At 24.7% G+C, this 13,458-nt stretch overlaps 1 protein-coding gene and 1 pseudogene across 1 annotated transcript; one reads left to right on the top strand and one right to left on the bottom strand.

The window, feature by feature from the left end:
* LOC112596934 overlaps positions 1–6,921 on the top strand; it is a 40,927-nt pseudogene extending 34,006 nt beyond the window's left edge.
* A 1,907-nt stretch (positions 6,922–8,828) lies between these two features.
* On the bottom strand, positions 8,829–10,230 carry LOC112596992 (glia maturation factor beta). The gene is made up of 4 exons (XM_025342890.1): positions 9,979–10,230; positions 9,357–9,447; positions 9,099–9,281; positions 8,829–9,040 (listed from the first exon to the last, which is right to left on the bottom strand). The coding sequence occupies exons 1-4, from the start codon at positions 9,979–9,981 to the stop codon at positions 8,898–8,900; spliced, it is 420 nt and encodes a 139-aa protein (XP_025198675.1). The 5' UTR covers positions 9,982–10,230; the 3' UTR covers positions 8,829–8,897.
* Between the last annotated feature and the right edge of the window lie 3,228 nt (positions 10,231–13,458).

A 13,458-nucleotide genomic window follows, 5' to 3' on the forward strand; every position in this document is an offset into this window, starting at 1 on the left:
AACTTTGATATTTTTTTTAAATTTCATAGGAACTGTATTTCTTATGCCTTTATAATATTTTAAAATATCGCAAGAAAGCAATCTGTTAAAATGAATATGAACAATTAACGTAGGTAACTATCTACGATTATTTTGTATAAATATAAAGGTAGGCCTATTGTCGATATAAATGCGTGTGAAGCAATTAGCCGTAGGTAATATTATATTACTAATATACCATTTAACCGCGTATTCGCCTACAACTCAAGTCCAAAATTAGGCACAACTTTCTATATTTACTTCTTGCGATTTCTTCATATTGATATTAATGTGTATAATCCCTATCTATTATCCGTTTGAATATATAGGTATATAATACACCTATATTATATACACCTAAATGGGCTGGATCGTCACGAATAGAACGACAGAGGCCTACCACTGCCATTTAACTACGTATTACTTCCTATGTTATGCAAAGTCGATTTAGTCTTGCCGCGATGAAATATTGTCTGCCCGTTTACAAAACGAGTCATTATAGATCTTGTAACCATCAAGTAGTGAAATAAAACAACATATATGCCTATTGTCTTTTGGCTATCCGATCCGAAATTTGTTGATTTTTTTCGTATACAACATTTATTTTATATAATACGTTTCATTATTATTATAGGCGCATACAGGATATTATAATTTCCCATTAATAATAACGGTCCTCAGGACATTATATTGTTTTATAAACAAACAGTTGTTGAGAGGAAGGGAAAAAGGACTAACACGCCTACTGTGTAGCGGGACCCGGGGCTATAAACGAGATGATTAAGTTATATCTTAATTTGTCAGAGCTAAATGGGATGAATAAAATTACTACTTTTTTTTTTTTTTTGCATAAACCTATGTTACATATACTCGGGAACAATACGGTGTAATAAATTACTCGGAGTTACTGCATTTACCACATGTCTTCAATCGAATTTTTGGTCATCCTCGTAATATATTTTATGGTCGTTCTGTTCTATTACATAATTGTTTATATACACTGTCAAAATGCACAACGATTAAGCTAATCGACAGAAAAATAAATAAAACCAATTTGCTATTTTTTCAAAAACAATAATAATACAAGTAATAAAATCAAAAATTAAATTAATTTTACTAATTGGATTATTTATTTTAATATAATTAGTTTTTATCAATATAGCATAAATATATATAATTTTAATACACTATATATATATATATATACAAATAAAAATATAACATGCATGTATAGTGTATACATTTATATGTGAAAAATAACATTAAATCTTTATTATCTTACATTCAAAAATTTTTTTATTTTGACCCCCCTAAAATATTACCTATGGGCGCCCATGATCATTATACTGAATTAACGTATAATTGGTTTTAAAAGTAGAGAAATAAAAATATATTGTTAAGTATGACTTTTTAATGAATTTCAAGAATGTTGGATATTAAAATAACAATAAATATATTTGGATCGAATGTTATTCTGATATTATTTGAATATAATATTAATTCCAAGAACTAAAATATAATTCAGAAGAAAGTACAACTTATAATTCTAAATACCTACTCAAAAACAAATAGTTACCTAACATACTTTTTAAAAACGTTTGTTTTTTCATTTATTTTTTTATTCTTCTTTTGAAGTTGCATCACGAACTCCGTGATTATTATAAGGTGTTAACACTATATATGCATTTTAAGTGCACATACTTGAAAGTAACGAAGACTGACAGTATTATTTGTACCCCAGTAGAATCCTCGAGGCGATTTCAGCGGTATCCTGTAATGATAATATAATTATAATGTAAACACAAAATGTACCAGGTAGTTTATAAAGATTTCAACATTAACAAGACAAAAACAAAATCCAATATTTACCAAATATTTTTTCTCATCGTTTATATCCATACATATTATATAATATTATGTACACCCAGAATACCTTATAAATAATAGTATGATTAAACTTCGTAAACGGTCATCGTACGAATACAAAATAATATTATAATGGATCGTGAAGTAATAAATAAAAGAAAATTTTAATATATTATACAATATATAGATTTTAAGCACATATAGTATCCATTGATATGAGTTTCCTTATTATTTAAAGAGGTGGATTAATATAAATTCATAGTCTTGATAGTATATAACTACTCAAGACAAAAATAAGAAATATTGATTAACAATCCGGCAATAAGTTTTTTAAACAAACTATACAAGTATATAAATATTTTATAATCGAGACGTTTAATAATTTAATTATGTTTGAAACTTAAAATTTATTTTAGTTTTTCAATTTTCAATTTTTGATTCTTAATTAAATAGGTATCTTTAAATTATCGAAAATTCAAATTATTAAAGTAATACATATAGGGCATAATAAAAAGAACGAAAAAAAAATTTTACTGTCGAAAATTTCTTATTATTAAAAATTACTGTATAGGACCTATTTATAATCTTTAAGTATAACTATTATTAGTAATATAATAGCATCCAATACATTATATACAGAAAATTACACATAATAATATTATATAACTATATAATAAAACATTAAAATTTAAAACGTATCTATGACCTATGTCCTATTTGGCTACTAGTCACGTGCCTGTGTCATACTGTATACCTACGATTTTAATAGGTACCTAACTATATATACCCTTAATTTTTGTTACGTGAATACAAATAAATAGATGGCTATTTAAGCAAAAAATAATTCAAGGTAATTAGGAAATATCAATTTATGTAAATACAATATAATTATATTTTAATATAGGTATTTTAAAAGTCTTTTTAACTTTAACCCGAAAACGAATTATAATATAGCCAAATATAGGCATAATAGGCAGTATTTTAATGTTTCAGTATGTTAATTATTATAAACTGACAGTATATGGCATGTTTAAGATATGTAAATATATATGTTTTTTTTTTACTTTTGGGGAATATTAAGTATATCATACTTATTTAATAATAAGTAATAGGTAGGTTCCTAATATTAATGAGTTTATTTCGTAAAAACATCGTGATTAGGTTTACCTATGTATTATTATACATTTATATTCGAGTATCAAAAGTAGGACATCATCATTCATACATAATATTTTGAAAACGTAAAGGTTTTATATTGTGTAGATCTCATTAAATAATCTAAAATTTTATAATAATATTGTAAATGATAATCATAAATAGGTAATACAATACATCGGATGGGTGGTTTTTAAACATTTTAAAATGTTTGTTCAATACAGTATTTAGTATTTACTCTTCGATCACGTTTCAAATTTCATTTATAGCCAGAGCATTATACATTTATACGTATTAAATCACTCTCTCATATTGTCGTTTTGAACTACAAAATCTAACAAAAATCATTGAGAAGCTTGAAATCCCGAAGGTCGCTGGGCGGGGATGATCGACAATAAAAACGAGACAGATGCGTGTTTGCACGACACGATATGTATGTGTGTACCTAAATATATATATATATATATATATATATAGGTACCTAGGACTATGCTGACGACGAAAGAATTACTAGTCCCGATGATTATAATAATAATATAAATGTATTTATCAGACTATCGGAGTATTTATCGAATGAATCCCCTCAATCCTTATAAATTATAATGTATATTTTTATAGGTTTGAGGGTCCTTTTGTGAGCGTCGGTGATAATGTGATATTTTAGTACAATATTATATAATATGTGTATTATATTATATATTGAACGGTGTTCGTTCGATATTTCAATTGTTAATCACACGCAGTGTAAATTTCGATTATGATGTGTTGATGGGGTAGGGGTTACGACCTAAAAACGAAATGAAAAAAGAAACGTAACTTGCGCAGGTATTGTGTTGGAAAAATATAAAATCGGCACGTGATAGTTTACAATCGTTGGACTCTTCGTTATGATGGAGCCTCCTAAGTATAAGCACGATAATTCCGTATGGCTATATGTATAGACATGCGTATATATACAGAGAGGCAAGTATCTTAACTAACTATATGCGATTTAATAAATCCATCGTTATGAGTCATAAGGCTATGTGGAATCATGTATTTAAAAGCTTAATATTTTTGTTCCTCACATTTATTGAAATAAAATAAATCAAATATTTCAATTTAAAAATGATCATAATTCATAACCATAGACCAAAAATTCATCACCAAATAAACAATTTTTTAATTAACTCTGGATCGTGTTGTGCTCTTTCTTTTAAACGTTGATAAAACTTCTAGTCGATGATTTTTTTGATCTTGAGATAACAATTTTGGAACCAATTTAGCATAGACTCGTTTCATACATAAATTTTCAGCTATAAAAATTTGGAATGATCCGCATAAGAAAACACACAAGAAAGTTCTCTTATTATCATTAGTCAATCTGACCTAATAATTTTTCGAACTTTTGCCACCATTTCCACATTTATTGAAGTTGAAGGTCAACCAGCATGGGAGTCATCAATAATTGTTTCACAATCTCTAGAAACTTTTTATGCCATTTAAATATTTTAGATCAACTTAATGTTTCATCTTTAAATACTTATTAAATTATTTAAAAAGTTTTAGTCACTGATTTTAAACAAGTTTAACCAACATTTAATATAAATATGCAGCTCTAGTTTATTCGATATGACAAGAATGACACAACAGTTGTACCTATAAGATTTTAATGGACTGACGCTCATTACTAAAAGAAAATATTAACTCATGGTTTAAATAACGTAATTGAATATTATCTCTTGTTTTATTTGATATGTGTGTATTCCCATAACATTTATTTTTACCCCAAATTCAATTTTAATCTTGGTATTATTGATCACACCTTTTATACACTGATATGTATAACTCAATATAAGTACAATGATATGGTGATGGGGTTTTCCAGAAGCATTGGTCTCTATTGAATATTAAGTGAGTGGGTAGGTACTAGGTTGGTCTAGGTGTCGTTATAAAAATTGGACTAGAGACATTGATATTTAATCATTTAAACATTCCTGGTATAAAATATTTAATAGTGTACATGTATAAAAATGATTTTTTTTTTTTAATAAGTACCTTGACATTTAAATTTAATTGTAAATATTTATTTTTTTGGTATACCTACTATATTTAGCCACTGCTCAAAAAAAAAAAAAATAATAAATAAATAAATAAAAATAGTTTGTCACCGCATTGGTATAAGACAGTAAGTTATATTGAACCGTTAAAATTGTATTAAAAACTTTTAAACTTAAATACCTTTAAGGTATAAGTGTATAACTACTATCCCTGGCTGATGAAAATTTACTTAAACTGTGTATTTCAGCTTGGGTTTTCGCACAAATTTAGTATTAACAAAAAGCAATATTTTTTTCACTGTTTGGTCTGTTTATACTCGTATTTTAATTTTATTATGTTTAATTATTCTTAAATAAGCCATATTAGTTGAGTCTATATCCTTAAACGTATTGTTATTTAATTTTTACACAGACTTTACCCGGATTGGGAGATCGGCAGTCACCCGAACAATCTTCGTACCAAAAATCGTTACTTTTTTACAACCATACCGAATGTGAGTGCCAGTCAAGAACGGATGACTTGATGCCCAGGGACACGTTGCCGACTGCATCCACGGCAACCCCAGATCCGCCACTGATGTTCAGACATAGAATTGAAAAAAATAATCAGTACAGGTGAATTAAAAATGTTTAAACATTGATATCACAGACATGCCTTTGATATGTAATAGAAATATGCAAAATTACTTGTAAATCTGTATTGTATAGCTTGGTAGATTTTGGATTTCGATTAAAAATTTGTGGGTGGCTTATATAATGTATTTATACATGGGCGTAGCAAAGGTGGAGCAGGGGGCACTTCCCTCCTTGCACTTCACACTAAATTCTATTTCTTATACCAAATGTATAAGTTCTACCATAAAATCGAAAAATCAAAAAAAAGAAAAGATTATCAACTGCCCCCCTGATTAAAATCCTAGCTACGGTCATGTACTTATGCGTATTGGAATAGGATATAGGTAAGATTTATTCTATCTTAATTAAAAAAAATTCTTAAATTTTTTTTGGTTTCGAAGATTAGAAATTTATAGGCAAAGCAAAAATTTATCGATATATTGTTAGTTAAAAATACTAAATTACCCATTAAACAAAAATATTAAATTGATTAATGAACTGAAATTCAGTTGGGATAAACAGGGTTAAGATATCTAATGGAAATTGGTGTATATGCTCATCCTTAAGTTGACCTATGTGTATGTCAATATTACCTAATAAAATAGTTAATGATTGAATAACTTATTTTAAAATGTAGTTGTAAATGTCCAACGGAATACACTGTCCGTTATTTGGCAAACGGTTCATGTTCATGCGACTGTTTCGACAAACAACGAGAGTGCATCAGATACAAGAAAGGCAATGTTTATTTTAATCATTTCGACAGATAGTAAGTAATATATACATATTGTACACACATTTTATTAAATAGGCATACTATATCAGTATATTAGCTATTGCCTGTTACTTATTAGGCAATAAATGCCTATAATGCAATGTATAACATTTTATTAAATTAAACTTATAGAAAATTATTCACCAAAACCAATCATTAAGTATTGTGTAATTAAAAAATTAAATCAAAAACAATGATTAAACCATTGAACATAATCAGCTGTCAATTTTTTAACAAATTTAAAATCGTTTTTATTTTTTAACAGTTGCATAACATCGGGTCAGTGTTTGTTGCCAATGTGTGAATATGGTGTTTACTCCTCTCGGACTGGACGTTGCCCGAAACAATTTGAGACTCTATATTCGTTAAATAAGAAACATTACTTTTAAGTATTTCTAATCAAACTTGAAACTTATAATTTGTTTCTAGAAATATAATTTATATATATATATATTCCTCCACATACACAATATACTTATAATATAAAGGTATATGTGTATTTGTATATAAATATATAATACAATATCTACCTAATAATGTGTTCAGTTATGTGTTCGCATTTTTTGTTTTGAATGTAACTTATTTAAATTTTTTATGTATAATCAATAATTAAACGTAATAAATGTTAAAGTCACTTTTAGTGATATGTATTTATAAAATTTGTACATTTTTATTAATAAGTTATTATGTTTAGTTTATATAATATTTTGTCATTTATTTATTATATTTTCAATTTTGTATTAATAAAGCTTTTAAAATACTGTAATTTCATAAGTAATATATTGTACCAGTTTACTAATTTAATGTATTACTATAGATTTAAATTAAAATTTTAAATGTAATGCTTTGATATGTCCAAGTACATTAGTACATAAATGAATACATTATAAACTCTTCATAAAAATCAAAATATTAATTTAATGTTTTCAATATTAATTGTATAACTTTAAAAGTTTTATTATTATTATGTTTTTATATTTTAATAATAAATATTTTTAATTATTAGGTCTCATAAAAGACATAAAACTAAAAAAACATAAATTAAGTAATAACTTAGAAAAAATCCTTTTATATAGCTAATACATTTTATTGATATTACAGCTGTTTGTAACAGTAATAAATACACTTCACTATTTAATGTTTGTAAAGTTGAAAAAGCATTGTTTGTCTTAAAAAATAAGCATATTTGTACATTAAGATCACACTGCATTTTTGTTATTCATTTATAAATAAAGATAATATATACTTTTTTGCATGATCATTAATATTATTTTTCAAAAAACTAAAGATTACTGTTAATTATTTTAGTTATTCAAATCCAAATCCATATTTAACATTATTTAATTTAATAGTTAGTTATCAATAATCACTAATTATTAATCTGATTCACAATCTTATTAAAGATGAATAATATCAAAATTTTCAGGTAACCGATCCAATATATTATTAAGGGGATGAACCAAAATTATGGTCGTGATACATGATGAAATACCATACTGTTTTTGTAAATTTATGAAAATTTAGTTTTAGAATTTAAATATGTTTATATTACAAAATCTTTTAAACCATAACCAACAATATAAAAACACAATTAATCATTTATTATAAAAAAAGTGACATTATGTATTACAAACTATTAGCAAAGTGTAATTTTCAAAGAGTTTTACACTATGGATATCATAAAATATAATTTAACAAACTTAAAAATAAATAATTTAACAAAAAAAAAAAAAAAAAAAAAAAAAAATGAATAAATAATATAATAGATTAATTTAACAGTAAATAATGTCTTCTAAATATGAATTCAATTAAAATAATATGTTTTAATAATAAAAATAATTTGTATAAATGAATGTATAAATATAGTTATAATTAAGTAAAAAAATCACACGGATATAATTTAGATAATCTAAATTATTAAAAATATAGTATTCATATAAAACTAAGATTTTATTAACTTTCAGGTTAAAAAAATTATGATATACAATTTAAAAAAAATACTTTATCATAATACACATTCAAGTGAAAAATCAAAAGGAATGTTCAGCAATTCTAATGTTAGGTATACTCAAATATTTTAAATATGCCAAAATAATTAAATCATAATATATAAATATAAATCAATGGTCAATAATTACTGTAAAAAAAGGTTTTATGGAGTATGTCAAATATTATAAAAAAATACCAATGAATGGTTTAAATTTTATTTAAAAAATTTAAAAAAATGATTTGTACTTTATTCTATTTATTATAACATTTAAAAATGAGTATTGATAATTTGAAATTATTATGAGTCAGTATAATATGTTATACTATATATATTTTTTGTTATGAATGGTATTTTTTTTAAATCTATTATATAGATTATATTATAACCATTTTAAAATCTATTTCATGTCATTTATGTATTGTTTTAGTCATACAAAATATTACTTTCCCATGACACAGTCTTGTAACCATTCATCTGTCATTTCATCCAATTCTCTCACTTCATACACCCTAGTCAAGTTGGCTTCACGTTGTAAAGCCATTTTAGTACCTGCATACATTATTTGCAATTCCATATGACTATCTAAAAATAAAAAATAATTAATACAAAACATTAAATTTTATTATAAACTATTATATACCTCTTGGAGTGAAATAAATGAAACACATTGGGAATGACACTCGGCCATCTCCGTGTTCCATTTTACAGCAGTAAATTATATAACGTGGCTGATGACCTGGTAAAATTTCTCTAAGTTCTTCAAGAGTAACATCATCCAACATTTCATCTACACATACTTGTTGTTTTTCTCTGTCTACTTTCACTATTTACATAATACAAAATAAAATAAGATTGGTCTTTTAAATAAAAGTTTATATTGTTATTTAAAAAAACTAACTTATAAGAGCAGCATTTTTAGTTGTCTTACGGAACCGAAACTTTCTCAATGTTTCCTTAACATCATCTCCAATATCACACACTTTAGTACCCTGTAAATAGAAAAAATAACGAAATAATCAATTATAAATAAATATTTAATTAAGTAGTGATTTAGGTGTAATATGATATTACAAGTAAGAGAATTCCTGATCTGAAAGGACATTAGCGGAATGTTTAAAAATATATATAATAAAATCCTCTAACAATACAAAGGATACTAAACTCATTATATATAGTTATAAATTTGACTAAACAGTCTTAACATATGTCAAGTAGTAAATTTTCCAATATTATTTTTATGATTTATAAAATATTGAATTTTTTTATTTTGCTTATGATATATAGTTTATAGCAAAATGTTTTATTGTAAAAATGTTTGAATAATAAGCAAAATACTGCAAATTGCTTTAGTTGAATACCATTCCTACTTATTCAAAACTTAAGAATTGTAAATATAAATAACAAATACTTATTAATATACACCAAGAACCCTAATAATTTTTATAAAACTTACAAAAACACTAAAAAGTAATAATAAAATTTTAATCATAATAAATTATTGTTTCAAATATAATGCTTACCATTTTACCACAAAAATAGGTACTGTACCTAGTTATAGAATTCAAGTCTTTGGGGCCTAAGTACACATAAACAATTCACAAATGCAGAACAGATGAAATAGACAAAAAATGAAATTGTTTGACAGCAGATAAAACTATACAAGTAAATTATTCTTAAAAGAATATTTAAGTATTTAATTATTATAACCCTACAAATAGCAAGGTTGTAAGTTGTAATTAACCTGTGCAGATTATACTATAAAGTTAAAGTATAAACAGTAATCAGTGATCAGTGATTACTATGCTATATCAGTATAGTGTATAATTTATTTTACATACTAACACATGTATTTCGTTAACAGTAAATAACAATTATTGATAACGTGAACATAAAAGACCACAGTCTATTGATGAATAATAATGATATCAACTGAGTGCATTGTTCTGATTGGTTGATTTTAGTCCTTATCACTTATCCAAATAATCAATTTATTTTTATCTCTTAAAAATGTATTACTTTGATTGTACACCGAAAATAATAATTGTTGACTGTCACTGTTGTAGCCATTGTAGGCTACACTGTTTGACTTTGTTTCATTGCATATTGCATAGTTAACCATGATCAGATGATTTAAAGATTAAAGAATAAAAACCTAAAAAATGTTTAAATAATTTCTAAACTCGTAAATCTATCGTCAGACGTCAATGGTTTTTAGTATTTTATATCTTATATAGTAGCTACTAGGTAGCACATGCACTTAACTCTTCTGTATAATATAGGTACATAATATTATCGACTATTGTTCAATCATAATTCGTAGGTATATTATTTATTAAATCTTATTATTTATAATTTCTCATTTTTTAGTTGGCTTATTCATTACACACATTGACGTACGCAGGGGGGGGGGGGGGCTAACGAGCTGAAGCCCCCCTCCCTTGACCGTAATAATATTTTTTTAAAGTTTTTAAATTTTTATCGGGTTTTAACTATCGTCAACTATGTAGTAAGAAAGACGTAAATTCATTATACATCTTACTATAATAATTTTTTTTTTTTGCAAAACATATTTACAAACTAGTTTTCCCTAAACGATCACTAATTATTTGGTAAAAGTATGAACTACTTGTATAAATGGCCTTATATTAAACTGCCACATAAAAAATGTATTATTTTATACGTTTTAGGCTACAAATTAATTATGAAAATGTCAAAATGTGAACTTTAAATGCTTTAAATTAAAAAATATTCGCGCCTATGTATCGTTAATATTTTTAAATAGTTATAATAAAACTTATGAAGAATCTTGCATTACATTTCTAAGTTTTTTAATCAAACAAATATTTTTTATTGACGTTTTAAGAAAGAAAAAATTTAAATTAATAAAAAACAATCTAAGCGATGATGCGGTTTAACTTACGTAATACGTTACAAAATATTTTAATATTTATTCGTGTGTTTCAGATTTTCCAATTATTTTAAAAAGTACTGAGAATTTTTAATTTTGATTTCCCAAAAGTACTAACTAGATCCTATTAGCTTCAAGTATTTTTTTTTTCCAGAAAATTTGAGTAGGTAGTTGAAATTGTACAAACATTTTTAAACACTTCATCTAAATGCGTTTGAAATTATTTGATTGAACAAAATAAAAATAAGATTTTAAGTAATTTCCAAGCCCCTTCCATTAAAAAATCTTATACGTAAGCCACTGATTACACATGATTTTTCTTTAATTGTAGAAAAAAAATAATTGATTAAATGTGTAATGAGTCGTAATTCATTGTAATAATAGATGACAATTACCAAGACGTGATATAGTGACAGGTTAGGTTATTTATAGGTTTTTATGTCGTTTGTATAATGCATAAACACATATTAATTATTAAGTATACTAGTATACAACCTAGTTCATATTAGAGTTAGACAACCGTTAAAATTTGATAAAATCGTGGACTGAATACTATATTATATTGAACAAAAATATTATAATCCTACTCTATTTTAGTTTCTTTCTATAATCTATACCTAACCAAGATTAGTATTTAGCAATAAAATTTATAATAGTTTAAAACTTATAAATGTCTTATCAAAGTTAATTAAATTATTCAATAAACACCTAGACATATTTAGGTATCTGTAGGACTGTAAGCAAGTCTATTTACTGAAGTAGTAAAATCACTAATATTATATAGATACATCATGTATATTATATGGTGTGTAGGAAAAATGAAGAAAATTTTTAATCATTAAAGTAATAAATAAGTAAATTATGACATCACAAAGTCAAAATGTCAGGTATAAATAATTTAGTAATTATATATAAATGGTATTTAATAATATTTCATTACCTATTTATATATAAATAAAAATGACTATAGTCCATAATATTAGTTTTAAATTAATATTTTGTATCAATAATTAGATAATGTTTTTTTATTTAATATTTTAGACACTCAGATTATTAAATAAGTGAAAATTCTTCATTGTTTGAAATATTAATTATTTATTTATTCTTATTATTTAATACCCCAAAAGAGTAAACATTCGATGAAATTGATTCTGTAATTTTACTTAGGTACTTATATTTTTATAGTGATAAAGTAATTTGACGATTAAAATATGTAGGTATTTTATTATAAAATTGGTAAAAACTAGATAAACAGCAAATTGGATCTAATTGTTATGTTAAAAGTCAAAATTAAAAAATAGCTAGTAGGTAGGTATTTACTTTTTTTTGTAATTATAAGAAACAAAAATAAAATTACGAAAAAATGGGGATTTCACTCTTTTAACTTTTTTTAATTACAATAAAATACTCAAAATATTATTGGTATGATAATTTTTTTTTCGGAAAAGTCAATTAAAAATTAATTATTTAGTAAGAACGTTTGAAAATGTAATACAAAGCTTTTCATAAGTTGTTAATTTCTCAATAAAAAAATTTCGAAAATTGATAATCATAAAAATGTTTGTAATTTAGAATTTTAAAAAAATTCCTGAAAATACGAAAATTAGAAATTTATTCTATATAGTTAGAAATTCTTAACATTTTTGGTTTTTATACCTAAAATTAGAAAATGTCAAGGTTTTTTATAAGTTTTTCGAAGACAGATTGTCTCTACTCTAGTCTCTAAGCCCATGCACAGGATTTATTCACGAAAAGAGTTATAAAAAATAATTAGTACCTACTAAAATAAAAAGTCTGAAATTTTATTTTTGAATTTGAAAAAATTCAAAAGCTGTTATTGACTTAGATGAAAAAAATGGCAATGAGGGAGAATTTGAACCCTTCAAAATCACTGCTTGTGTATGAACTTGTTCCGTTTATAATCGTTTTTCGTACACAATGATAAATCATTGAATTTAAATTTAACACATTCATAATAATGACCCATTTGACACCTAATGTACAGAGTATCTACAACAGAGCGATACTTACTTGTCAATTTTTTTTTTAAATTATGATAAGAACAACTTATTAGGAATATTGAATTAATTTT

The sequence above is a fragment of the Melanaphis sacchari genome, unplaced genomic scaffold (assembly GCF_002803265.2).
Source record: "Melanaphis sacchari strain LSU unplaced genomic scaffold, SCAv2.0 Contig36_pilon_pilon, whole genome shotgun sequence".
NCBI lineage: Eukaryota > Metazoa > Arthropoda > Insecta > Hemiptera > Aphididae > Melanaphis > Melanaphis sacchari.

Bases quoted from the DNA above. Each gene is read 5' to 3' on its own strand.
- LOC112596992 (XM_025342890.1), bottom strand. The intron at 9,282-9,356 runs GTTAGTTTTTTT...TTATGTAAATAG, and splicing joins TAAAAATGCTGCTCTTATAA to TGAAAGTAGACAGAGAAAAA. The intron at 9,041-9,098 runs GTATATAATAGT...TTTTATTTTTAG, and splicing joins CATTTATTTCACTCCAAGAG to ATAGTCATATGGAATTGCAA.